This window comes from Numenius arquata, chromosome 8, assembly GCF_964106895.1.
Source record: "Numenius arquata chromosome 8, bNumArq3.hap1.1, whole genome shotgun sequence".
NCBI classification, from domain to species: Eukaryota; Metazoa; Chordata; class Aves; order Charadriiformes; family Scolopacidae; genus Numenius; species Numenius arquata.
In genome coordinates, this window is record NC_133583.1 from 25,208,941 (window position 1) to 25,233,275 (window position 24,335).

The 24,335-nt window shown below is 54.3% G+C and overlaps 2 protein-coding genes across 4 annotated transcripts; both read left to right on the plus strand.

Moving 5' to 3' along the window:
* Positions 1 to 507: 507 nt before the first annotated feature.
* E2F4 (E2F transcription factor 4) lies at positions 508 to 14,623 on the plus strand. The gene is made up of 10 exons (XM_074152108.1): positions 508 to 684; positions 2,240 to 2,349; positions 3,247 to 3,408; positions 3,866 to 3,909; positions 6,720 to 6,781; positions 7,121 to 7,406; positions 8,473 to 8,658; positions 9,801 to 9,848; positions 12,002 to 12,046; positions 12,382 to 14,623. Exons 1-10 carry the CDS (start codon positions 538 to 540, stop codon positions 12,495 to 12,497), a joined length of 1,206 nt encoding a protein of 401 aa, XP_074008209.1. The 5' UTR covers positions 508 to 537; the 3' UTR covers positions 12,498 to 14,623.
* Positions 14,624 to 14,932: 309 nt separating this feature from the next.
* Positions 14,933 to 23,677, plus strand: ELMO3 (engulfment and cell motility 3). Of its 3 annotated transcripts, none has more exons than XM_074151469.1 (20): positions 14,933 to 15,010; positions 15,083 to 15,123; positions 15,223 to 15,295; positions 15,372 to 15,422; positions 15,887 to 16,056; positions 16,893 to 16,992; positions 17,097 to 17,248; positions 18,009 to 18,087; positions 18,771 to 18,821; positions 19,159 to 19,350; positions 19,441 to 19,572; positions 19,769 to 19,873; positions 20,346 to 20,454; positions 20,678 to 20,814; positions 20,927 to 21,090; positions 21,215 to 21,327; positions 21,538 to 21,642; positions 21,929 to 22,011; positions 22,234 to 22,314; positions 22,482 to 23,677. In XM_074151469.1, the coding sequence occupies exons 1-20, from the start codon at positions 14,933 to 14,935 to the stop codon at positions 22,692 to 22,694; spliced, it is 2,229 nt and encodes a 742-aa protein (XP_074007570.1). In that variant the 3' UTR covers positions 22,695 to 23,677. The 3 variants fall into 3 exon arrangements, with proteins under 3 accessions (XP_074007570.1, XP_074007571.1, XP_074007572.1); XM_074151470.1 differs by having other exon boundaries at positions 19,159 to 19,281; XM_074151471.1 differs by having other exon boundaries at positions 19,159 to 19,281; positions 19,441 to 19,569.
* The last annotated feature ends 658 nt before the right edge of the window (positions 23,678 to 24,335 follow it).

Consider the following 24,335-nt stretch of genomic DNA (forward strand, 5'->3'; position numbering starts at 1 on the left):
CCTCAGGGCCCCATTGTGTTCCCGCAGCCCCGAGCGGGCGTCAGGAACCGGAGGAGGGCGGAGGGAAGGGGGGACACCGGGGAAGACAGGCGGCGGGAGGGGACACCAGGCCCGGCGTGGCCCGCCCCGGCACAACGAGGGGCACTCGCCCCCACACCGGATGTTTTAAAGCAGACGAGCGTGGCGAGGAGCACCGACCCGCTCCTTCCACCTCGGCGGTGCCGGGCCTCGGAGAGAACATGGCAGTTTAGCTTTGGTACCACAGGGCGGCAGCGGAGCGGGGCGCACCCCCCGGTGTTACCCTGGAAACCCCCCACCGGGGCAGGCACCGCGGCCTGAGGGGGTGCCCGCAGCGGGAGGCGCCGGTCCCCAACCCCAAGGAGACGGCGGGGCCGGGTCCCCCCCTTCGCCCGGCGGGTCCCCTCAGGGAGCGGCCGTTAGGGCCCCGCCGCCACCGCCCCGGAAGTTCCCGTCGTGCCCCGCGCAGGCCGGAAGCGGAAGCTCGGCGGGGCCGGGGCCGGAGCCGGCGGCGGGCAGATGGCGGAGTGCGGGCCGCAGCCCCCCGGGGGTGGGAGCGGGGCTGTGGGGGCGCCCAGCCGGCACGAGAAGAGTCTGGGGCTGCTGACCACCAAGTTCGTGTCGCTGCTGCAGGAGGCTAAGGACGGCGTGCTCGACCTCAAGCTGGTGCGGGGGATTGCCGGTGCTGGGGAGGAGGGCCACGGGGGTCCCGCTGCGGGGGGAGCGGAGCTCCGGCGGGCCCGGCCCTCCGGGGGCTGAAGCGGGTTTTGAGGGGGGAGTCGGGGCGGGACAGCGGCTGGCGCAGGGGCAGCGGAGTCCCCGTGGGTACGGGTGTCCCTGGGGGTCCTTCCCAGCAGCTCTCCCTGTCGTGGGTCTGTCCCAGCCACGCTGCTTTCCCCAGCAGAGAGGAGGCAGCGGACCTTACAGGCACCGGTGTGCTTCAGTTGGAGCCACCTTGTCCTCTTCCACGTTCTCGCCCTGCGCCAAGATGCTGCTTGATCACCCACACCGTAATGATCCAGCCCCTTAAAGCCTCTGAGACCTATAGAAACAGATACTATAGAAACTGTGCCTCCCTACTGCACTTTGCCCCCCTGGTATACAGCAGAGTGTGGGCAGGTTCAGCTCTGCCAAAGGTTGTTCCTGATGCCTTTAGGCTGTGGAGGAGTGCCCTGTGAATGTGCCTTGCTTCTGCATTTTAAAGATCTTCACCTAGAGGAAGTAATGTCATTGTGGCATGTACGGTACTTAAACCTAAGCGTTTTCTATAGGTGAAGTTGCTTTGCTGTGGTTAATACAACTATCTCTTAGGTGGACGTGTGTGCGAGTGCGCTGTGACCCTTTGTGGGCAGCAGACAAGTGCCAGAAAGCCCTGAAGATGCAGGTGCTGGAGGGGTCTCCTGGCTGTAGGCTTCTGTCCTCCCCTGTGCTAAATTGGATTTGGGCAGAAGACCAGTATTTTCATGCCTAAAATGTCCATTAAGTGGGACTTCCATTTGTTAGTGTGGTTTGATCAGTTGTGCGATGTAGGGTCTGTTACTGGTAGGTGAGAGGGAACTGACATTATTGGTCCTGGCTATGCCAGTGCAGCGCCTGTTAAACTCTTGCCAGTGGTAGGTTGCCATGTGGTGGTGGAAAGGGGCATATCGGCATAGTCCAGTGTGTCCCGAAACCCGAGAGTTGTGTGAGCAAGGCAGGAAAGTCCCAGGGCTGCTCAGGAGTCCTGCCGTTCAGCCATGCTTACTCTCCTCCCGATGTCTTTCAAAACAGAGGAATCTGCCTCTTGAAAAGGTGTCGATTCTCTGTCCAGTGGCGTCAGATCGGATTTAGAAAAGACCTTTTGAATGGCAGCTTTGCTAAGCGGTCGTCAGTCTCACAGGCAGCTCTCTGCCTTCCTCTTCCCATCCCCATCTCTTCTACCCCCACTGAATTTTTAGGCTGCTGGACTAGTGTCTTCTAGCACTGCTTTGCTGCTGAGGAATGGTGATTTTTTTTTTGGACCTGCTGTGTGTGAGGCAGCTGGGAAAGAAAAGGAACGAAGGGGCAGTGACTTCTTCTCATGGCCATGATGACATTGAGAATGTGGCTTTGTAACTTGAGGCGCTGGGACAAGAGAGGTATGAGGTGGCAAGCAGGGTGCCTGGCCAGGAATTAATCTAACAGCCAGGAAGGACCGAAACACAACTGAGAGTTTGGAGTTAAGTGTCTAACCTTTTTGCAGGCTGCAGATACCTTGGCTGTGCGACAGAAGCGACGGATCTACGATATCACGAATGTCCTGGAAGGCATCGGGTTGATCGAGAAGAAATCCAAGAACAGTATCCAGTGGAAGTGAGTGACAGAGAAGGTCTAAATCATTCACAGGTCCCTTCTAGTCCAGGTCTGAGTGACACTGGGTTTAAAATGCCCTGCTCAGAGCAAGGTTCTTCAGTGGTCTGTGCACTTTTGTAGTTCTAGAGAACAAGTCTTGTGAGGAGCAGCTGAGGGAGCTGGGGGTGTTCAGCCTGGAGAAAAGGAGGCTGAGGGGAGACCTTCTCGCTCTCTACAACTCCCTGAAAGGAGGGTGTAGCCGGGGGGGGTCGGTCTCTCCTCTAGATGGGACAAGAGGAAACGGCCTCAAGTTGCTCCAGGGGAGGATTAGGATGGATATTGGGAAAAATTTGTACACCAAAAGGGTTATCAAACATTGGAACAGGCTGCCCAGGGCAGTGGTGGAGTTGCTATCCCTGGAGGTATTTAAAAGCCGGGCAGACGTGGTGCTGAGGGACATGGGTTAGTGGTGGTTTTTGTTGGTGTTAGGTTGATGGTTGGACTCAATGATCTGAAGGGTCCCTTCCAACCCAGACAATTCTATGATTCCCCAGCCGGGCTATGCTGATGGTAGTAATGAGGGAAGCTGAAGTACGTATGGCGTGTCTTTTCTAGAGCAGAGCTGTTATTTTGGTACAAACCACATATTTGCAGCACCTTGGGCTAGAAAAGATGCCTGTCGTGGTGCTGGGGATGGGGGAGAGCCCCGCCAGCCTGCGGGATGTGGGCAGAGGTACCAAACGTTGCTGTGCTGCAAGGTGGGGATTTAGAGCGGGTGCAGATGAGGCTTTCTGGGCTATCTGGCTTTGATGTATGACAGGGGTGGCAGTAAAGGAGGTGACCACCTCTCTGAGAGGTTGGGGCTGGTCCGGGTGCCTCCAGAGGCTGATGAATGTCACTCCTTTTGACTTTGCGCAGAGGGGTGGGTCCTGGCTGCAATACGCGTGAAATAGCTCACAAGCTTATTGAGCTGAAGGCAGACATAGAGGACCTGGAGCAGCGGGAACAGGAGCTGGAGCAGCAGAAGATGTGGGTTCAGCAGAGCATCAAAAACGTTACAGAAGATGTGCAGAACAGTCGATATCCTTTGTGTGAACTGATCACTCTGTCTCTGCGTTCGCTTGCTGGGCTGGAAAGCAGAGACCTGAGGGTTGGTGCTGCCCTGCTCAGGGCAGAGGGATGGCAGTGACCTGATGCTGCTCAAGGTTCTGTGCTGAAAGGGTCGAGAGGCCTAATTTGAAATTAGGATTATTCTGTCCAGGCTGGGAACCAGCTTTTCTCTGCGGTTCACAGCTTCTTGTCTGGCTTTTTGAAGTAAAAAACACTGTAATGTTTAGCATGGTGAGAAAGGGGCTTCTCTCTGAGCCACAGGTGCCACTTTCTGGAGTGCAGAGCTGCTCTTGTGGCTTGCCTCTCTTAGGATGTCAGCTCTGACAAGGATGTGGCTTTCTGGGAATGGCATTTCTTGTGCTCAGGAAGAAAACACCAGGTGCTCTTTGAGCTCGAAGCTGCAGCCTTTCTCCTTAACCTTGGAAACATTAGCATATGTGACACATGAAGATATCTGCAAGTGTTTCACAGGTAAGGAAATGCATCTCCATCGTAAAGATATAATGCTGCAGCCCGATCAGTCTGTCCCAGGTGCTCTCCTTTCTCCAGGAAAGAGGAGGCAGCGGCCCACGGGCTGCCCAACAGCATCAAGTTAAATGTAGCGCGAGCTCTGATGCCATCCTGGGTTTGTGTACCACCAAGTTGTAGCTTTCTTCTCACCAGCGGAGATGGTTTCTTCTACTTGTCTTTAAAGGACCCCAGCTGCTCTTCCTAAGGAAGTCTTTTTTTTGGGTGTCGCTGTGTGGGTGTATGAATGTTAGTTAGAAGCTTTTGAGGGCTTGGGGAGGCGATGTTCTAATAATGGGAAGCAAATTTCATTGCACGGTAGAAATCTGGGTGTAAGCAGGCAAATAGTATAAAAGGTGGTCCCTCAGCTGCATCTTGCTCTCTACCAACAATAGGGGTAGAGTGGATGCAAGAGGGAAGTGGTGAAGAGCGGGACAGAAGGGAATACACCGCTTGCCATGACCTCACTCCCTTGGGTACTGCCTTCCTAAAGCTGTGAGGTGCCCGTAGAAAAACCCATGTGTTCTGTCTCCATGGGGCAAAAGTGAAGAAACCCCATAGGAACCTCTTGTTTCTTCTCTATTGCCAATTTTAATGGTAGCTGTAGGACCACAAAAAAAGTAGAAAATCCCCGGTGGCCAGTGCGCAGTACGGCAGCCCACAGCATGGAAACTGCTCTCAGCTGTGGCGGGGTCTGGAGTCGCATCTCCTTTCTGCTTCGGTGGGCTCCTGACCCGGCGCAACCCATGTCTGCTTGCTCACAGCAGAGATTGAAGCTGCTTATCCTCACCCCCCCCAGCCATGCGTAATCTCACCCTTGTCCAACTCTCTCCTTGTCTCTTCCAAGCACTCTTCTTGCCCTACGCTTCATCAGCTCTTCTATTTTTCATCTTTGCCTTTGTGAGCTTTCCTTTTTCACCAGGCTATGCTGTTCGAGTTCCCGCTGGTAACTTGTGCATCACCACCCCCTTTGCTTTGCTGTCTCTTCTGATTTAAGTTAGGACTTTTTTTGGGGCAGGGCGTGGGTTTTCAGTTTGACAGCGCTTGGGGCCAGATAACTAACTGGTAACAGTCTGGAAGAGTTTACTGGAGACTGGCAGACAGCTTATTGCTTGGTTGATTGAGTGTTTTGCATTTTATTGCACCTGCTTTTTTTGTAAACCAGTTTGCATCTAAAGTCAGACCTCACCAAAGTGCACAGAGATTAGGTTTTACCAAGCACAGGTCTGAATTCCGGCTAGAACAGAGACTTCATCCGAGTTTTTCCATTGTCTGTTCAGTTTTCCCGTATGAATATGCCTTACATGACTTTTTTTTTTTTTTTTCCCCTCTCCTGAGCCTTGCAGAGGTTCTCTGCTGGACCTCTTGTGTTCTTGAACTGTGGCGCAGGCTGAATTTCAGCTCCTGGTTTTTTTGATTGAAAACCTGCTTTTGCTATTGAACTTGCTTTCTCTAAGTGAGTTAGGGCTTAAAGATTTCCATGCTCATACTCTTGTCAAATATGGATTTATTATTTGGATTAATTAAAAAAAAAAAACAAAACAACAACCTAAGAACATGTTAATTTCTTGTGATTGGGAAACATAATTTTCCCATCTGTTGCTGTGATGGATTTCGCACTTGGAGAATCAGAAAGGAAGTGGAAACACCCTATATGCTGTTTTGTAAAATATTTGGGATGTAGCTGTCATGGGCAATAGAAACGCAGCACCTGTATTTGAAACTAACAGGTTTTAAAGCTTGAGCTTGTGTCTTTGAGCTTTATTATGCATTTTTAACATCTCTTAACAATATTTTTCATACAGATTTGTTCAAGGAATCCCATCTTATTGACAAATCCTGTACTGTTTTTAATCCCTGTACCTTTTGCTGATCCGGCCTTTGATTGCTTGCCTGAAATGAAAGGATGTGTTCTTCTGCTGTCCACGCTCTCTCATTGCTCTGGGGATCTTCTCTGTTAATTATCAAGCGCAGCTTAATGCAGAATACCGGTGAAGTGTGAATACTAACCACACTAGAGCGTGAACATTCAAAGTGAAAGCTGCTAACTGCTTGCTCTGAGTGTTCCCGGCGCTGGTATTTCTCTGTTCACGTTTCTCTAAACCCCGATATGGACTGGAAGCTGCTCGGCTGTGACTGTTATTAGGGGTGCAGGTCTTAAGGAGCTGCAGAACTTGGAAAGGGAAGAAGCTGTCAGCCTGGCTCCCTGCCCCACACGTGCTGGGCTCTGTGCGGGGTGCAGTACAACTAACGCCAGGCATTTCCCTTGCCAGTAGAGACTGGGGAGTGTTGGTTTCAGGTACTGGTACTCCAGCACGAGGCTGCTGTGCTGTTGGCAGCCTGGCTCCTGAGCCTGTAGAATGCTATCTCTCTGCTGGCAGCGCAGCTCTTGCAGTTGTGCGCTCTTTTATTTAAGATTCACATCTCAAAGCTTGTGACAACAGCATGAAGGATCCTTCCCTTAGGATTAAGATGTTCTTAAGGGTGAATTTAAACCAGCCTTTCTGAGGAAAAGAAGGGTTAGTCCTGTTAAGGATGCTGCTAGCAAACTTTAGGGTTGCTTTGGGAGAAACTTGGCAGGTTCTTTGTGCCCCGGGCAGTCAGCACACTGGGAGCTGTATGATATCCTTGGCAGCTCAGGTGGGTGTAAATGGCAGTCCTGCACAGAAGGGAGCACAGGAGTTGGGGGGCTTTGGGGGGGGGATCCTTGTCAGTGCTTAATTATCATCAGAATGGTTTGTGCCCACTGAGTGCTGACCAGTCTGTTTTCACAGGAGACACCCTCCTTGCGATTCGAGCCCCATCAGGCACACGTTTGGAGGTTCCCATCCCTGAGGTGAGTGATAAATGCATGGGCAGGGTGCAGGAGTGTGTGTGTGTCTGTCTGGGCAGGAGTTGTTGCTGGGTTGACCAGGCTGGGAGCTGACAGTCAGGGGTTTGATGGAGTCAGAGGAACCAACACCCAAGGAAGGCTCCAGATATTAAATAATTGCTAGGAAAGTCTGTTGTTTGGAAGTACGTGTGTAATTGCAGGAGCAGCAAGGGAGTGGATAGTCCTGGGAGACAGGGGAACTCTGTGAAACCATGCTGAACTGTCTTGCCTCTGGGGAAATTCCTGTTCTCTTTGGAAAGGGCATTTCATGTATGGTTGTGTTTTGCTTTTCACTTTTCTCAGGGCCTAAATGGGCAGAAAAAATACCAGATTCATCTGAAGAGCACAAGCGGTCCCATTGATGTTCTTTTAGTAAACAAAGATGCTTGGAGCTCCCCTCCTGTCGTACTACCCGTCCCTCCCCCCGAAGACCTCATTCAGTGCCAGGCAGTTGCACCCTCCAAACCGCAGATACCACCACTCGCCCACTTCCAGGAGGCATCCGTTCCCAGCAGCACCCAGCCCTCCACCCCAACACCCACCAGCACTCAGGACCACGGCCCTCCCGTGCAGAAAAACACCAGCACAGGTGAGAGGGAGCCTACGGGAGGCCAAAACAAAAAGGGGATGAACAGACAAAGGAGGGGACATTCCTCAGCCTGGGTAGGGCTGGCACTGCTGGTCCTGCATCGCTGTCAGCTCCTGACAAAGGGGGCATCTCTGCCTTTGCTGCCGTGAGCCTTTTCTTTTGTCGTGATTAGTGTGGTGTGTTAATGGAAATAATTGGCTCGAGGGGGTAGTGCCAGCCTTTAGGAGCAGTGGTGGGGAAGAGACTGATCGTGCAGATTCATTGATCAGCAGAAGTTTGTAAAAGGGTCTTTTCGAGTCTCGTGTTCAACTTTGTTTGAAAAAAAGGCTGTCAAAAAGGCTAGATTGGTTGGTTTTGCCTTTGTTCAGCCAAATTTTGAAAGCCTCCAGTGATGGAGATCCCCAGCTTCCTCGGTGAGCTCTTCCAGGGCTGCAGCACCCTCTTAGTGAATTTCTTTTTCCTGATCCTGATGTCTGGATCCCTTGAGCTGCATCTCGTGCCAGTTCTGCACGTTATATCGTTTGGCATCACTGAGAAGTTCTTAACTTTTGTAACTGCCTTTCGGGTAGCTGCAAGCTGCTGTTAGATCGCCCTTAGACTTCCCTTTACCTGACTAAACAAGCCCAGCTCCCTCCACCCCTCTGACAGTCGCTGTCAGACTCTACAAGGCCATGTGCCCTAGACCCCTGCCCGTCTTGGTAGCCCTCACCTGGATCTTCTCCACATCGTTCTTCAACTGGAAGATGGCCAAAGCTGGACATGGTAGCCCAAGTACAGCCTCAGCCCCGAGCAGGCAGATGGTAACTTCCCTCAATGTGCTGGCCGTGCTTCTGCCGGTGTAGGTCACTGCCTGGCTTGTGTTAATTGCTGTGAGAGCATGTTCTTGGCATGGCACTACCAAGGCTGGTCTCCTGGGAGTTTTTCTGGGTGAAAGCAAGAAGCCTTCTCCTACGCAGTGGTTTGTGCTTGGCCAGCGTTGCCAGTGAGGGTTGGCTCTGTGCCGCCACTGCTTGCTTTGGGGCTGGTGGGAGATGACACCCCAGTGTGTGTCTGTGGCTTCTTCCAGAATGCAGTGTCTCGGTGGCAGAGTCCAAGAGCAGCGGCAACTTTGAGCCCCTCAGCAGCGTGTCGGCTGGCCAGGCGTCTGGGTTGGATACTCAGCCACTGCAGTCCTCTGCCTCGCTCGACAGCAGCTCTGTCCTGCCCAGCCCCTCTACCTCCTTCCAGCCCATCAAGCCTGACCCCGCAGGAAGTGAGTATGTGCCCCCGTTCCGTGTGTTGCTCCAAAATCACGCTGCTGGGAGCAAGGGAAGGGCTGCTGGCTCCGGAGGAAGAAGCTGACCTCCTCTCTGCCTTCGCTGTCAGACTCTGCAAGGGATGAGCATTTCCCTCTGGGGGTGCTGGGGAACCTGGTGAGAAGGTGACTGTGTCGTGTCGAGTGTCCTGGCACTTCTTGTGGTGACACTACTAGAAAATGTGCGAGGGACACTCGCATGACACATATTTCTACTGTTACACGTGGGATTATTTCCTTTCAGTCCCTTCTGTAGTACAAGGTCCAAGCTATAGACTTTCCAGCCGTCACTGAGAGCACCTTTGTAACTCGTGGGGAGTTTTCCTTTATTTGGAGAGCTTGTGTCTCTGTTTTCCTCATTTACTCAGGAATAATTTTATTTTTAGTGACCTTGTGGTCTTAATGATCTTGCAGTGTATATTTGGGGAGCTCCTTCATGTGCTTGGTGAGATGAAAGGGGCTTTAAAAAAGGAACATTTGAGCTTTATGCCAGGAAATGGCAGGGTGGCCCAAGGAAAGAAAAGCATCCTCTGGATAAGACACACTGCTTGAATTGCCCACCTTCGCTGCAGAAACTCTCTAGGGTAGAGAGTTGTGGTTAGAAGAGGAAATCTCACTCAAATATAGCTCACACAGTGCTTTTTTCACGCTTCTGCTGCCAGCAGGGCTGAGAGAAGCGTGAACTATCCTAGAGTAGCCTTGATGGTGGGATTTGGCCTTTGGGGTGCGTGTGGCTCGCTGTATCCCAGTAGGGCTCTCCAAAGGCAGGGCCTCATCCTGCACAAGATAAATCGAGGGGGTGCACGGAAGCTGATGCCGCGTGAGCCTTACATAGAGGCGATTACTGTAGAGCTGCTGACTATGATAACACATTCATGTCCTGGGGCTCCTACAGATGTATTTTAAAGTAGTTGAGCGTATTTTATTGCTTATCATTTCAGCAGAAATAATGTGAAATGGGGTGTGGGAGCAGAATTTCTGGATGGCATAGGATGATTTGGGCGCGTAAGGAGTATGGTAGAACGGTAGGTGATTATGCTGTAAAGCATTTCAGATCCTTCATGTAATTATGCAAACCGTTTGGTGTGTTGTATTTGCAGTACTGGAACTTCCCAAAGAGCTGTCAGAGATGTTTGATCCAACGAAAGGTACGTTCGCTCCCGGACCCACAGCTTTGTTCTGTGTCCATCCACCCGCAGAAGTGGGATGGTTGGTCTTATTCACTCCTTTTTGGATTATTTTGGGGTTGTGGTTTTGTAAGGTGCTTGTGGTCGTTGGTGGCTGCTGGCTCTCTACTTGTAGTCTGGCACTCTTAAAATTACTGGTTTCTGTATGTATTTTTCTGTCTTTATGTTGCCAGTACCCTGTTAGTTTGCCCTTAAGTGTGCAAACGAGGGCTTTCCTGTCCCTGTGCCAACACTAATCTCTGCTCTGGCTTCCCATTCTCTTTCTCCAGCTTGTCTGCACTGTATAAAAGAAAAATCCCTGTTAGTCTTGTTTCAGCTGTAGCCTGCCTGAGGCTAATCCAAGCAAATAATCTGGGGAGAGAGTCTTCTCTTCTAAATATCCCCCTGTGGTTTTGATGATGCTGGTAATTTTGGAGCAGTAGGAGAGAGGATGCTGTTCCTTGTGTTGGTTCTGCATCTGCCTGAGGAACGTCTGGGTGTCGCTGCCCAGTGGTGGGATGGACTCTGGGCTGTGGGCAGGAGAGGTGAAGGAATTTGGTCTAACACAAGCCTAAACTGGGAAACTCTCTTTTTTTCTGCACATTTATTTCCCTTCAATGCTGGGGTAGTACTTCCTAGCCCCCCAGCTAGGCAGAGCTAAGTACACACAAGCACTTCTGTGGTGGTGACAGGACACGTACAATAACAGTCCCTAGTTCTGTGCTTTTGCAGGCACTTTGTGAAAGCACTGTCTTTGTGTAGAGACCCCGCAGTCCCAAACGCAGTTGTGCAACCACCTGATCTGTGTCCTGGGAGCCCCAGACTCTGCACGCGGGCTGGAGAACACCCTTCCTCCTTGCTCAGCACAGTAAATAAAGTCTTGGTGATGAGTGAGTGCAGCTGAAGAGTAAATCTGACTGCACAGCGTGAAACAAACTGCAGCAAGGCCCCTCCCCGTGTAGAAGATTTAGCTTAACCCAAACTAATGTGGACACTATTAAAAAGGAGATGTTTGCTGTTTACCATAAGGTATGTTGTTTTACGGAGTATTCCTCCCAATTTGGAGGGGGAAGGTACAGGTCCAGGAGTGAAGGACAAACCAGCCAACACTACAGCAACACTGCAGAGCTTGGGGAAATGGGCCTTGTGGCGAGCTCCATGCAGCCTCTTTCATCCCTGTGTGATCCCAGTAATGCTGCCCTGGCACTGGCTGCTGTGTTAAGACTATGCAGTGTAAGCCGCGAGAGCCTGGAGTTCTTCCTTAGAATTACTTTTTCTGCATGGTTTTCTCTCTCTTTTAAATGGGTGCTTAATGACTGCTTGTTTTAAAGTCGTATCCTGGAAAAAAACTTGAATTTCAACATACAGGTGTACACACCGTGCTGTATTACCAGCCCTGATCTAAGAATGCAGGTTCTGCATTTAATTGCTGTTTATTGAAGCTGGTATTAGTCCTGTTGAGTCCCTGGGTGTTGAAATTCTCCTATCTCATGGCACTGAATTAGACAGGTAGGTTCCTGTCCTCTAGGAAATAGCCTGCTCTGGATAAGCATCTTGAAAACGGGCTCATCTGAGTTTCTTTTGTGAAAGTCTATTTCAGGTGTGCGTAGTATCTCACCAGTCCAGTTAGATTGAGGTAGATATTCACTATCTTAACTGGGTAAAGTGAGAAGGGTGTTCAGAAAGTTGTTTCCAAACGCTCAGCTTCTTAAAGAAAAGAGATTGGCTTGCACGTGCTTTATCTGGGTGCTTGTCTGTTTACCCTTTAAGTGAACCTACCAACCAAGAGTAACGATGCTGGGGGAAGGAATGACATTTCAGAGATAATTAATTTTTTTACAGTTTCGTTTGGGCAGCAGCTGGCGTGGCAGTGCAGGGGTAATGCACAGCCCCTCATGTGAAGGAGACTGGTGTATGGTTGAGCTAAAGCAGGTAGAAACCTGCGGAATTTCTTGATGTGGTTTGAATTGTGTGACACGGATTTCCCTTTGCCCGTGGCAGGACGTCTGCTGCACACGCTGTGACTTAGGGATAACAAGGGTGAGGGCCAGAAGAGTCTGGGAAGGGTGGGATACTGCACAGGAGCAGAGTGGGAAAGCAGAGTGTGTTACTTAACCACCTTGTCTCTTCTCCAGAATGTATGAACTCTGAGCTGCTGGAAGAGCTGATGTCATCTGAAGGTGAGTCTTTGAGTCTCCCCCTCATGGTGTGGCCTTTCTGGGGGAGGAAGCCCACACTGTGTGGCTTTACCCAGCTGACAGCCATATGCCTGCAGAGTTGCTCTCATCTTTTCTGGGCTCGGGACACAGGCTTCGTTCTCACTGTCCCACCAGTCCCTGCGAGGGACCAGAAGAGCCTGTCTCTCCCTTTCGCAGGGCTGATTTGAAGCAAGCTCAAAGACTGTCACTGTGCGGTGGCCTCTTCATGGCTCTGCAGCTCAGCGCCCATCAGCAGCTCTGGGTTAGGTGTGGGAGCGCTGAGTTTTGTAACCAACCCTGGGCTTCTCTTCCCCCAGTGTTTGCTCCCTTGCTGCGCCTCTCCCCTCCACCTGGAGATCACGACTACATCTATAACCTGGATGAGAGCGAAGGCGTCTGTGACCTCTTTGACGTGCCTGTCCTCAACCTCTGACTTCTCAGCGCGGCTGCGAGCTTCGCAAACACAGACCGTTTTGTAACTCTTTGGAAAGTGTCTATTTTTGGATTCCTTTTGTGCTAGAGCTCGATGAGTGAGCGATGCAGAGATACTCTTGTATGGACTCAGAACCAAGAGATGTGGACTCGCAGGCCGGGAGCCGCCCCGTAGCTTTTTTTCCTCCTCTTCTCTTGCACGTGCGAGGTGTGAGTGCATCTTGCCCCGCCGCATCTCTCTCTCCACTGGATTCTTGGCTTCGCTTCAAAGGGTCTGTGTTTTGAGTGTTCCCAGTTCACCCATAGAGTTTGCCCACGTGCCTCTCCGAGCTTCTTCAAATCTGCATGCCTTGGTTTTTCCTGCACTCCTAGAGGCACTTTGCATCTCCTAGGTACCAGCTGCTACAGGGAGCCCCGATATCGTGGTCAGTTCACAAGCCCGGAGGTAGTTATTTAGATTTCTCAAGTGAGTGGTTCAGATTGGAGTGGTTATTTCTGAATGACAATGAGGGAAAAAAAAAAAAAAAGGCATCCAAGTGTCCATTTCTTCCAGTGACTCCAGACCAAGCTAGTATGTTTTACAAGAAAAAGCACTTTTTTTGCCAGCTGTGCCTCCTAGTGGGACTCGGGAGTTGAGTGTTCCTAGTAGGACCCAGGAGTGGAGTCTTTCCCTGCTTGTGCAGCAGCAGGAAGGCTGGTCCTGCCTTCACCACTCTGCTGATGCATGAGCCCGGGGGCTCCAGCTCCTTGTGCGGCAGCTGTGCTGTTTCTACAGGGCTAAAGAAGAGGTGCCAGTATGGGGTTTTTAAATTTTTATTTGTTTTTGCCTGAGTGAAGAGATGTTTGAAAGGATAAGACTGCTCCAGCTGGTGCCTGTAAGGTACTCCAGGTACATCAGAGCCTGCTCATATTTGTGAATAACTGTCTTCTCCAACCATTGCACTTGAGCCTTCAACTGTCTAAAAGGTGACCAAGCAGCAACAATTCAGTAGTATTTTGCTGTGACAAGTTATGTAGGTGTTGTCAAAATAGTGCTTTCCCCCCCAGCTCCTTTTTTCTGTCTTACCATCTGCTCGGGATCAGGCTTTCTGTATATTTGAATTTGCTCCTCTAGTGTCCATACCTCCGCTCCCAATTCCTGATCCTGTGGCAGGTTGCTACCTGATGTGATGCTTTCTCTGCATCATTTTTCCACATTTTTCTTCATTGCTTTGTAACGGAAGGTCTGCTGTTGGGTTCGTTATGATCATCAGATGGTACCAGTCGTTATGATGGTCTGCTGGTACCACACCCTGGTTAATTTAGTTGGAGCAAAACGCGCTGATGAATTCGTGTTATATTTTGCAAGCCTCAACTTTGCTTTTTGGTCAGATCCTGTATTTGAGCATCTTCAGTTTTGCAACATCTTCCTGCTGACGTGATGGCTGTCCTGCCTTTTCCTGCTCTGCGAATTGACGAAGGGAGAGCCAGGCCAGGAGCCATTGCAGAGAGGGAGCTTGTAGCCACCCACGTAGCCAGTTGATGTTTAACTTCTCCGCCTGTGAATCACACGACCAGCTGGAGCGCCAGCAATAAGAGATGTAAAATCTTCAATTCCCGGGAGCCTGCAGAGACTAGAAGAGAATGTGCTTGGGACCTGCATCCCCGAGGTGGCTCCTTAGGCCATCCGGCTCTGTGTGGAACTCCTCCAGAAGAGCTTGCTCCTCTCTGCAGCCCTGAAACACCGGCGTCCTCTTCGGGAAAAGCATGAAAAGTTCGGGAGGAACAACGGGATGCTCTCTAGTTTGGCAGCGAGGCAGCCGGTGTGTGGGACCCCGCCGGGGGTGACCTTCCAGCCGGCATGCAGCCAGTCCTCCAGCCTTCCCTTCTCCGCATGGAAGTTTAGGGAGCTCCCTTGGTCCTGCGCGCGTCGGGGAGCTCCGGGGCTTTGGTGTAGCTCCGGCTCTTCTCTGTGTACTGCCTTCACCCCCCTCCCAGTGTTCGTGTTCGCCACCTTCGGAAAAGGATACCTAGAGAAAAATTTACAGTCGTGAATGAACTTTTGATTCATATATAAAGATTATTTTTATACTTTTTTTGCAAGGAAAAAAAAAATTAATTGCCTGTAATATTTGTACAGTGTTCTCTGACGTGAATAAACAAACAAACAAACAAAAAAACTTTCCAGAGTTTCCCACCCCTGCCCCAGCCTGCACCTCTGGGCTCTGGAGGGACAGGTTCCCTCTGCGAACAGCGAGGTGCCAGCGTCCCCCCCTTTCCCAGTGAGGAGGTGGGTCCCACCGAGCCAGCGTCAGCTCAGGTGAGGGGGCCGGGCACGGTGGGGACCGGGCGGCGGGGCCCTCCGGGAGGCGGGGAGGCGGTGGTGACCCGGAACTGCGGGCCGGCGGGGCGGGGAGCCGTGCTGAAGGGTGCTGGGTGCCTCTGCCTGCAGGAGCCATGCCGCCGCCCAAGGACGTGGTGAAAATCGCCATCCAGATGGTGGGAGCCATCCCCCAGCTCATCGACCTCCAGCAGGTACCACTCGGCACTCCCAAACCCCCCTGCCGGACCCCCGGCCCCGGCTGATGGCCGCCCTCTCGCTTGCAGACCAAGCCCCTCGCCTCCGTGCTCAAGGACGTCTGCGATGCGTGAGTACTGCACTCGCCGCCCGCCACCGGGCTGCCACTGGCCCGGCAGCGACCGGCACTAGCCATACCGAGCACTGACCGGCTGCCGTGTTGCCGCAGGTGGAGCCTGCCCAACGCTGAGCGCTACGCCCTGCAGTACACGGACGGGCGGCAGACGTATATCACCGAGTCGGTGAGACGCCCACCCACCTCTCCCCGGCCCCGCTGGCACGGTGCTCCCCAGCTCACCCGTTCCTTTCTCCCTACAGAACCGTGGGGAGATTAAGAACGGGAGCATTTTACGGCTGACCACCTCCCCGGTACATCCCTCTGTCTCCCCGGGTCTCCTTCTTGGCCGCACGCTCTGGTGGGATGGCTCCTGCGATGGGGCGATGCATTGCTCCAAGCCCTCTGCCGCTGCCTCGCTTGGTGACTTTTGGCTCATGACGGCTCCTCTCGGTGCCTCGGGCCCAGCAGACCTGTCTCAGCCTTCATCCTCCCTCGGCAGAGCCTGGGGGAGTTTGAAGAGAAACTAAATCATCTTGAGATGTTTTGGACGCGTGGGCCAACTCGTCAAATGTTCTTAGTCTTGTGCCGGCCTGACCTTCTTCCTCAGCTCCTCCTGGTCTCTGCTCTGGTGGTTCTGTCTCAGTCCAGCTCCTTACCAGGGCTGCTCTGGCCCGGGCCTCCTTCCAAAACTTGTGCTTAAGCTCTTCCAGCCTTCTCCAAGCTTCTCGCTGTCTTTCAATGAGCCCCTTTGGCTTGATTCTTTCCTTCCTGGTAGGACCAAGAAGCAGAGATGTTGTACAGCGGGATCCAGAGCAACAACATGGATATGAAGACTGACTCACTGAAGAAGCTTGCGAGCCTCTCCCAGGATGTCACCTTTGCTCAGGAGTTCATCAACAGGAATGGCCTGAAACAAATCTTCTATATTGTGGAAGAAGGGAATGCGTGAGTATCAGGAGAGGACTTTCCTTGCAGTTCTTGACTTTTCTTCTCCCTTGGTAATGCTGCATGAGCTCCAAGCTAGGTATTGGAGTGGACTCCATTCATGTTCCTGGCTTCTTGACCCCCGTGCTGTGGCACGAGGGGTTGTGCTGGTGGCAGGGGCTTGGCTCTGCAGGTACGTGGCTGCACGCTGGCAGCGGGGAGAAGGTCCCCAGCGGTCTGTGGTCCTGGCTCCCCTTGTGAATACACCCAGGCTTGAACCTCCCACCCCTTCACCGGCTGGGTCATCTGCAGCCCCATGGGTTTTGCAGCCAGGAAACCTCCTGTGATGATTGTGGCCTGTGCTGCTGCTGCTCGTTCCTGCCACCCCGGATAATCCCTTTGCCACAAGGTTTGAGCTGCAAGAGGTCTGCAGGCAGCTTGAGAAAACCCCAACTGCCAAACTAGTGCCTGCCCAACTCTTTCAGGATGTGGTGGTGCATCTCCTCCGAGCCCCTATCTCACAGGGGATGTGGAGCCCAACACCAGGAAGTACATTGCGTATTTCTGGGAAATAGGAGGAGGGATTTGGGGTGACTTGGCTTTCCTGAGGGCTTGTCTTCAGTGATCTTTGTACTGTGGTAATGCAGCTTTCCAGAAGCAAACCTCCCCTGCCCCGACTTCCTGGGATGACTAAGCGAGAATGCGATTTCTTACCCAACCATTTCTCTTTCTTCTCCTGCTTGCTGCTCTCTGCTGCTCTAGCTGTTTTTAACTGTACAGAAGTGCAACTGTACTTATGGTGGTGACTGGGGGGTATCTGGACCCACCTCACTGTGTTTGCTCCTCTGTTCCTCCAGTACAGGGGAGATGCTAGCTCACACCCTGAAGGCCTTCATGGAGCTGATGGAGCATGATTTTGTTTCCTGGGAGACTCTTAGCGCAACCTTCATCAAGAAGGTAAGCGCCTTCTGCAGTCTCCACAGCCTATGCCCCTGGGATTCCTTGTTGCTTTTGTCACCCAGGCTCAGCCTGGCATTGACAGATGGTTTTGTGTCCCATAGATAGTGAGTTACGTCAATATGAACGCGGTGGATGCATCTGTCCAGCAGCTCTCCTTGTCTATCTTGGAGAACATGGTACCCACCAGCCGCTTCCTCTTTGAGCTAGTCAAAAAAGAAGTGACGCTGGATCGTCTTCTCACCCACCTGCAGGTGTAAGTGGAGAGGCCAGAGCACTGTTTGCCCCCACCCCAAAGCTGGTGGGGATGAGGCGATGGAGGTGATTTCTCTGGTTGTTGCTGGTTATCCCTGGCACAACGTTGCATTGTCCCTTCCTAAACAAGGTGGGCAGCCTGTCCTGTCCCCGCTGCTGGGGGAGGGATGGACTTTCCCGTTTCCAGGTCAGATTCCTTCATTCATGGCCTGTTTTGTTCAGATATTTTAGTTCTTCTGCTGACCTGCCTTTTTTCTGGCATTGGCTCTTCCTTCCCTTGCCCTGGTGTATTTAGGAGCAGTAGTGTATTCCCTACAGCTTGGTGGTGCTGTACTGAACAGTTTGTTAAATCCACCAGCTAAGGCGGATTCTTCATTCCCTCCTCATCCCTGTGACTCTGCATCTCTTTAGTTTGGAGGTTTTCTTTCTTATAAAATGGAGAGGCTCGTGCCTGGGGCTTCTGCCAGCCAGGAGTCTGCTACTCGCCATGGGTTTCCCTCTGGCTCCAAAACCCCACACCCATGGATGTGTGCAGGATCTGATCCATCCGTGGGTGCTCCACAGCCACGGCTGTGGGGACCTTCTCACCCCTGGCCCTGCTGTCAGCAGCTGCTCACTCATGGCTCTGGCCTCCCCGAGTCCCCCAGCTCCGAGCAGTGGGGTCCAGCAGGGAAGTGGGGAATGATGGTCTTGCCTTGGGGAGAGTGAGACCATCCTCAGAGCTAATGACTCTCCCCGTCCTTCTCCTCATCCTTCTGCAGGACAAATGCCCAGCTGCAGCTGAAGGCCATGGCCCTGCTCATTGCGCTGCTGCTGGCTGCGACCGACGCCGAGCGGCAGGTAAGGGGCTGCTCTCTGCCCGCGGGCAGTCGGCAGGGCTGGGTGATCACCGTCATTGTCATTATCATCATCATCACCACTGGGTGATGGTGGGGTAGTGGGCATTGCAGATCCAAGAAGCACCACAGTGCCATTGTCATGGGGGTGCTCTGCCAAGGTGCCTCTGCTGTCTCACACCCTCTGGGGTAGTTCTGGGGAGATGCAAGATCTCATATGACAGGAGAAGTATCACAGCTGGTGGTGGCACAGTGACTGTGACGGCCCAGACCCAGCGCCTGGCACATCTGGGCCATCATGGCTGGACCACCCTGTGATGGGGCCTTGGGCAGCTGTAACGTTTGTGTTCTCTGGGATGGTGGGGCTGTGAGAGGTGCCTGGAGACATTCAAAGCCAGTGTCCTGACTCTGCCTCTTCTTGACTGACACGATCTGTCCTGGCAGCCTGGTGGAACAGGATCCACTGGGGTGGGCTAGTCCTGGCTGTGAGGGCAGTGGAAGCTGGGGACAGGTCTCCTGCTCACCGGCGTCCCTCCTGAGACTGCCAGTTCCTTTCGGTCCCCACCCTGCCTGTGGCCCAAAGCCAGGCACAGCAGGGAAGCGCGTCTGCAGAGGGAACACTGACTTTTTTGGGGAAACGGCGGTGTGCTGAGCTGGGGGACGTCTCACAGCCTCTTCCTTTCCTAGGAGATCATGGACTACCTGAGGGAGAAGAACATCAGGCAGTTCATCCACAAGGTGAGGAGCTGTTGCTTCATCCTCTTGTCTTTCCTCCCCAGCCCCGTCCCCTCAGCCCCAGACTTTGGTGAGAGTGCCTGGCTGTGTTGCCTGTGTGCCCCCCAACCCTTCCTTGATGCCCCTTATGTGTGCTGCTGACCTGGCACCCACCTGCTCAGGGTTGCAGCCCCAGCTGCCTGCGGTTCAGTGTACCCAGCTCTTGCCCTGAGGGAAGTTGTCCACTTCCTAATAACCCTTTGAACAGTGGGACCTGCCAGGGTTTGGCTGGTGGGTCCCGGGCTTGGAGGAACCAGGAACAGCAGCCTGGGGGAACCTTCTCACTGGTGGTCTCCTCTAGAACATCATCCACAGCTCCGAGCCGCTGGCAGATGAGATGGCCCATTACCTGTACGTGCTGCAGTCTGTCAGCCTCAACCTGTGTGAGCGTCGCATGAGGACCTCCATGGACCCCTACTCACAGGTCTGGGAGTGCTCTCCTTGCCAGTTGGGCCCTGCTGTCTTCCACTTGTGGAAGCAGAGGCGGGTGAAGGTTTGCCTTTGGGTGAACCCAGCACATTTGATTTCGTCGTCAGTTTGTCCTGGGAGAACCACCATCCCCTCCTCTCCGCTCTCCCTCCAGGAACAGCGGGAGCTCCTCCAGTCTCTGCGCCAAACCGCCTTTGAGTCGGAGAGCGAGGCCCCTGCCGGCACCTTCAGCACTGAGCGCCGGCGATCCCTGTGTGCCAAGGAGTTCCGCAAGCTGGGCTTCGTGGTGTGTCCCCTTCCCCAGCTGTCCCTGCTGATGGGCCACCATGCAGAACCCCCCTTCTGCTCCCTCGGTGCCACTAAACAGCGGGTGCTGCAGAGCTGCCGGGGCTCAAAAGGCAAACCCCACAGCTGCGTCAGGAGGACTCTGCTGCTTGGAGAAGAAAGCAGTTGCTAAACTCCATCCTTTTGTGTCCTCCTAGAACAACAGCAACCCAGCAGAGGACCTCCGCCGTGCCCCGCCAGGACTCCTTGCCCTTGACAACATGGTGTATTTCTCCAGGCACACCCCCAATGCCTACAGCAGGGTGCGTTCTCTCTCCCGGAGAACTCCCTCCATCTTCTTTTCCATTCCTCGTGACCTGTCCTTGGCCAAACCCAGGCAAGGATGTCCCTTTTGGGGCAGGTGTCCTACTGTTGCCCTGTTTCAGATGAAGCCAAGTTCTCCCTGTGGGTAGGAGCAGCCATTTGAGGCCAGTGGCACTGAAGGATCCCCATAATTTTCAGTGTTTTGCCCACAGCTTGGTTTCCAGGTGTTGTTCATGCCTGAGCAAAACAGGGCCATTAGGACCTCAGCTTGTGGCTGAGGAGCATCAGTCACGCTCCGACCCGCTGTGCCTGTGACCAGCTCCCGCACTGCAGCAGGGGAAGGAGGAGGATGGGGCTGGTTTTTGGGGACAGTGAATTACTTCTGTTAGGGGTGGCTCAACAGGGGGGGACACAGCTCGCCCTCCAAGTTTGTGGCCCACATAACGCAAGGCAACGACCCTCTCCCTCCAGTTTGTCCTCGAGAACAGCAGCCGAGAAGACAAACACGAATGTCCCTTCGCTCGAAGCAGCATCCAGCTCACCCTGATCCTCTGCGAGATCCTGCATGTTGGAGAGCCGTGTATGTGTGTGCCCCAGCTTGTCCTTCTCCCTGCGCTGCTGCCTGCCAGCTGGCACGAGTGGGGACAACCTGCCAGGGCTGCCTACCCGGGGCCACCAGGCTCTGGCATGGCTGACAGCAGGGGAAGAGGAAGGGAGGGCTGGGGAATGTCCAGATTCTCCTGGATGCTGAAATCATCTGGATAAACTGGGGAACCTGGCATCATCTGTCCTTCTCACCACAGGCTCAGAGACGGCTCAGGCCTTTTACCCTATGTTCTTCGGGCAGGATCATTTCTTTGAAGACCTCTTCTGCATCTGCATCCAGCTAGTGAACAAGACCTGGAAGGAGATGCGCGCCACCCAGGAGGACTTTGACAAGGTGTGAGGGGATGTGGGGTCCCCAGACGGGAGCTGGGTTCACGGGCTGTACACAAATTCAGGGGGTCTGGGGAGCATCACCCAACTGGGGGTGACGTCCTGGGCCCCCACAGGTGCTGCAGGTGGTGCGGGAGCAGATCACCAGGACCCTGTCCCTCAAACCCACCTCCCTGGAGCTATTCAAGACCAGAGTGAATGCGCTGAACTACAGTGAGATCCTGAAGCTGCGGCAGACGGAGCGGTTGCACCAGGAGGAGACGCTGGCTGTGCCCGTGCTGTGAGTGGGCAGTGGGCAGGGAGACGGAGCTGTGATGGTGGTGGTGGGGACACCGTGGGGCTGGGGAGGTCAGCCAGCACCTGCTGAAGTGGCTGTGCTCCTCTTCTGCTGGTTCTCGCCCCAGGGAGCTGCGCGAGAGGCTGAAGCCGGAGCTCCTGGAGCTGATCCGACAGCAGCGCCTGCTGCACCTCTGCGAGGGCACCCTCTTCCGCAAGATCAGCAGCCGCCGCAGACAGGGTGAGTGCCAGCCCTCTGCTCCTGGAAGGGGGACAGAGGCTTGTCCCCACGTCCCCTGCCACTGAGGAAGTCATGATTCAGCTGTGAGGAGCAGCATGCCTGGCTCCCTGGATGGCTGGCATGGGCTAACCCATGAGGTGGGACCAAGTAGGGTGTGCTCCATCTCAGCGAGGGGATGCTGAGCATTTCCCGATGGTCCTTCTGCTGCAGACAAGCTCTGGTACTGCCGCCTGTCACCCAACCACAAGGTGCTGCACTACGGGGATGTGGAGGAGGGGGTGCACTCTCCCCCCATTGAGAGCCTACCAGAGAAAAGTAGGTGATAGGGAGAAAGAAGGCGGGGGGGAGGAGGGGAGTCCTCTGCCCACCCCAGCTGTGACAGGCTGGGGATGGTGGGAATCACCCCTCTGCCTGGCTGCGTACCAGATGTGGGACTGGGAGCTGTGGGGGCTCAGGCTGGGATGGGCTGGCTTTTGAAAGGGTGCTGCAGAGTGGTTTGAGCCCTCCCAAGTTGTAGACGGCTGTGAGCCCCCGTGCTCAGATTCCGAGCTGGGGGAGAGGAGAGGAGAGCAGGCGCTCACAGCTCCTCTGCTTGCCCCAGTTCCTGTGGCAGACATGAAGATGCTGCTTGTGGGGAAGGAGTGTCCACACACGAAGGAGAAAAGCTCCGGGAAGCAGAACAAGGTCAGCACTTCCCACCCCATGTTGTGATTGTTTTTGGTGGTGGGTGGATGGTGGCAGGTTGGGTGGTTTCATGGATAGTGGCGGGTTTTTGACATGGCTTTGGACTGGAGACCTCTTGGGTCTCCTGGAGCACAGAGGAGGAGGCTGGGAGGCAGGTCCTTCCTGCCGGGGCTGGGAAGAGTCCAGCTGAGAAGCCAGGTACCCACTGTGCTGTCCCTGCAGGACGTCCTGGAGCTGGCCTTCTCCATCGTGTATGATATGGAGGAATACTGCCTCAACTTCATTGCCCCCACCCGGTACGAGGTGAGCTCCAGGGGCCTGCTAGGGAGACACGTTGCGGCCAGGTGTCCTTGCCAGAGGACAACAGGCAGGGAAGGGAGTTGTCTGTGTGTCCCACTGGGGTGGGAGCCACAGCGCGGTAGAGGGGCCGCCCAGGGCTGGTGACAGTTGCCAGTGCTCTGCTTCCCCAGTTCTGCCTCTGGACGGATGGGCTGAACGTGCTCCTAGGCAAGGGGATGACAAGTGAGCGAACACAGACAGACCTCGATGTCCTGCTGTCCATGGAGCTCAAGCTGCGTCTCCTGGACCTGGAGAACATCAGCATCCCTGACACCCCCCCTCCTGTCCCAAAGCCCCCCAGCAACTTAAACTTCTGTTATGACTTCAGCCACGCAGAGCAGTGAGTTCCTCCCTGTGCCGCATTCCCCTTTTGCACCCCCCCAGAATCAAACCCCTTCCTCCAGGCTCTGTCCCTTGTCTCTGGCGCAAAGGGACAAGCCCAGGTGCTGGCTGGGGGCTCGGGTGTGCGCTACCTGCACCTTGCCTATCCTGGGGCCAACTGCCCACCTTTCCCTGCCTGTGTCCTGCCCTCCTGCAAGAGCATGGGGCTGAGCCACCAAGCGTCAGGCTCCTCTTTGAGGGGGGTGACCCGTCTGCTTTACCTCCCCCTGCCACGGGCAGGTAAGACGAAATACCTTCCAGACAGCCCAACCCCTCTGTGGTGGCGTTGTCCCCCCCAGCCAGGCTTTGGGCAGAGAGGGCAAGGATACAGGCAGGAATAAAGGGACAGGCATCCCTGGGACAGCTGTAGGGGGAAGGGGGAGGCAGCACTACAAAGGTACAAATCTGCACTGCCTGACTCTCCCCGTCAGCCAAGGGGCTCCCTTCTGAGCAAGAAAAGGGTTCAAAAAAGGATTAAACACCCTTTCTGCTCAGCTTGGTGAGCAGACAGCACCTCCAGAGCACAGTGTGCCTGCCCAGCCAGGCCCGTGCCGCACTGAAATCTTTTTCCTGCTGAGCTCTGTGCGCTCTCACTCCTGGAAAGGGGGTGTTTAGGGTACAAGCCCCCCCTACCGCCATTTCAGCCGGGCAGGGGATCGCTGCAGCCATGCCTGGAGGAGGCTGCAGTCTGCTCTCGCTGCTGGGTGCTCATGGCAACCCTAGTGCCTTCCCCCACCCTGGGCGGGTATTGTGCTCCTCAGGCCCTACTGCTGCACTACTGCACCATGACAAGCTACCTCCTCCCCAGCCCCCACGCCGGGGCCCTGCACCTGCTTTGTGCCTACAGCTTCTCCAGCGGGTGTAGCCTGTGACTGCAGGTCGCCGGGGCTCTGACTGTGCCTCTGCCTCTGCCTCCTGTGTTTTGGGACAATAAACACTCGTAGAGAACTTGGAGCCGTGTCCTTTCCAAAGCTTTGGGGAAGGGGTCAGGCTGACTTTGGGCAAAAAAGGGGCCGAAGCGGGCAAGACTGGGACTGTGCTGTGGCACAGAGCATGAAGAAGCCTGGAGGATGGCCTGAAGGAAGGTTTTGTTCCTGCTGCTGAGTGGAGGAGCAGGCATGGAGTCAAGTCACCTCCAAGGAAGGTGGGGCTACAGCTAAGGCTGCTTCCAGACTAGGAAGGGTTAGGAGCACTGCAGCTGGTCCCAGTAATAAGTTGGACAGGCTCAGTTCTAGCAAGCGGGCCAGCACCTCTTGGCCTTGAAGCTTGGGGAGCAGCATCCCGGCCGCAGAGCCTGTTACAAGGAAAGATGAGGCTGTGAAAGGCAGTCTCTGCCAGGCTGCTGCCCTGCAGGGCCAAGCTCTGCAGCCCCAGCTCCTGCCCCATGCCCCAAACCGCCTCTCAGGAGCCAGTGGAGCTACTGAAGTGAAAGCAACATGCCTCACTTGGCTTCAGGTCAGGCGCTTGACGGCTGTGCAGGACCCTGGCAGGCCCGCGGTGCTGTAGGGCACCTTCTGCTACGGGGCTGTACAGGGGGTGCCGAGAAGGGGGGGCCGGCGCCGGCACCCCAAACCCCTGGGCTGCGCTGTGGGGCCAGGGGAAAG

What these genes read in the sequence shown, in the direction of transcription:
- E2F4 (XM_074152108.1), top strand. Translation starts at nt 538, where the DNA reads ATGGCGGAGTGCGGGCCGCAGCCCCCCGGGGGTGGGAGCGGGGCTGTG. An exon ending in GATGTTTGATCCAACGAAAG is followed by an intron (nt 9,849 to 12,001) that starts GTACGTTCGCTC and finishes TCTCTTCTCCAG; the next exon opens with AATGTATGAACTCTGAGCTG. An exon ending in AGAGCTGATGTCATCTGAAG is followed by an intron (nt 12,047 to 12,381) that starts GTGAGTCTTTGA and finishes CTCTTCCCCCAG; the next exon opens with TGTTTGCTCCCTTGCTGCGC.
- ELMO3 (XM_074151469.1), top strand. Translation starts at nt 14,933, where the DNA reads ATGCCGCCGCCCAAGGACGTGGTGAAAATCGCCATCCAGATGGTGGGA. An exon ending in ATTGTGGAAGAAGGGAATGC is followed by an intron (nt 16,057 to 16,892) that starts GTGAGTATCAGG and finishes CTGTTCCTCCAG; the next exon opens with TACAGGGGAGATGCTAGCTC. An exon ending in CCCAGGAGGACTTTGACAAG is followed by an intron (nt 20,815 to 20,926) that starts GTGTGAGGGGAT and finishes GGGCCCCCACAG; the next exon opens with GTGCTGCAGGTGGTGCGGGA.